The 1,220-nt window shown below is 62.3% G+C and overlaps 1 protein-coding gene across 1 annotated transcript in view; it reads right to left on the bottom strand.

Annotated features, from left to right (window-relative positions):
- CDC23 (cell division cycle 23) overlaps positions 1-156 on the bottom strand; it is a 15,549-nt gene extending 15,393 nt beyond the window's left edge. The window contains exon 1 of the mRNA XM_019506020.1: positions 14-156. Within this exon, the coding sequence (XP_019361565.1) occupies positions 14-138 (125 nt within the window). The 5' untranslated portion in view covers positions 139-156. The remainder of the gene's footprint in view (positions 1-13) is intronic.
- Positions 157-1,220: the final 1,064 nt, after the last annotated feature.

Below are 1,220 nucleotides of genomic sequence, written 5' to 3'. Positions count from 1 at the left end.
CCCCCGGCCCCACCATTTCCCGCTGTGCTGCAGGCCGCGCTCGCGGCTCCGCTCCGCTACGCTCAGCAGCTGCTTCTTGATCTCGCGCAGGTCGGAGAAGTCGCCGCCGACAGGCCCTGCTACTGCCGCCGCCGCCATCTTGCCGGCGACCTGCGGGCCAATTGGGGGCCGGTGTGCTGGGCAGCGCTCCTATTGGCCGGCGGAGGCCCCGCGGCGCGGGACGTAGTGGTGGCTGTTGATTGGCTAGGAGCGTTGGCGCGCGTTGAGGCGCGGAGCGCTGTTGAAGGCCCTGTGTCGCCCTACCCCCGGCGGCGCGGCGCGGCGCGGCGCGGTCGAGCTGGGCTCTGCCCATTCGAGGCCCCCCCCCGCCCCGGGGCGCGCTGAGTGTGCAGACGGCCTGGGAAGGGTGCGGTGCTGCTCCCGCTCTTCTGCCCGTGCCGGCACGATGAGCGTGGCCCGCGCGACCCCCACCAGGCAGGCAGGAGGGGACGGGATCTCCCTGAGGGCTCCGATCGGAAGTGGGGACGCCTGGCCCGGGCTCGACCTGCACTGCGCCCCGCGCGGAGCCAACTCCTCGGTTAAACTGCCAGACGCCGCCGCGGCGGTCGGCTCTCAGGGTTCATCCGTGCTGGAGCCAATGTTACCAGCACTGTGTCAGTGATTCTCAAGTACCAGCTTCACTGGACCAGACATTGTGTACAGATGGCCAACTCTAGGCTTCCAAAGCAAGTGCTGTACTACTCCCAGTTTAGTTGTGGTGAGGAAACACTGCAAGGACACATTGAAGGTAGACCTCAAGAAAACATTCCAACATCAAGAGCTGGGTGGAGCTGGCTGCTAATTGACTCCAGTGGTGCCCCAGCCTCAACTAAGGGGCAGCCTGTTTCAAGGCAAAGCACCTTGCCCTCAAAGCAGAAGAGAGAGTGGAAAAGGAGAGGAATCCCATCCTACAGCCTGCTCTGCCCTACAGAAAGACCTGCAACTGCCGTGGATGGATCTGTGGCTCAAGGACTGAACTCTTGAGTCGTCTCAAGACCCTTCAGTGAGCCGTGATAGAGATCAGCCTCGAAGCAAGGGATTGCCAACAGTGGCTACAGAAGAGTCATGTCCCATACCGGCCTTTGTTTTGACAGACTGAACAAGCCAAGCCGTCTCCTTTCCTGAGGTAAGTTCTAGTTTGACATCAGCAGTGCTGCAGATGAGATCTTGAGGGTGCTTTT

The sequence above is a fragment of the Gavialis gangeticus genome, unplaced genomic scaffold (genome assembly GCF_001723915.1).
Source record: "Gavialis gangeticus isolate Ggan-Ray unplaced genomic scaffold, GavGan_comp1, whole genome shotgun sequence".
In the NCBI taxonomy this organism is placed as follows: Eukaryota; Metazoa; Chordata; order Crocodylia; family Gavialidae; genus Gavialis; species Gavialis gangeticus.
The sequence above is the reverse complement of the archived record's forward strand: the minus strand, read 5'-3'. Positions and strand labels throughout refer to the sequence as shown.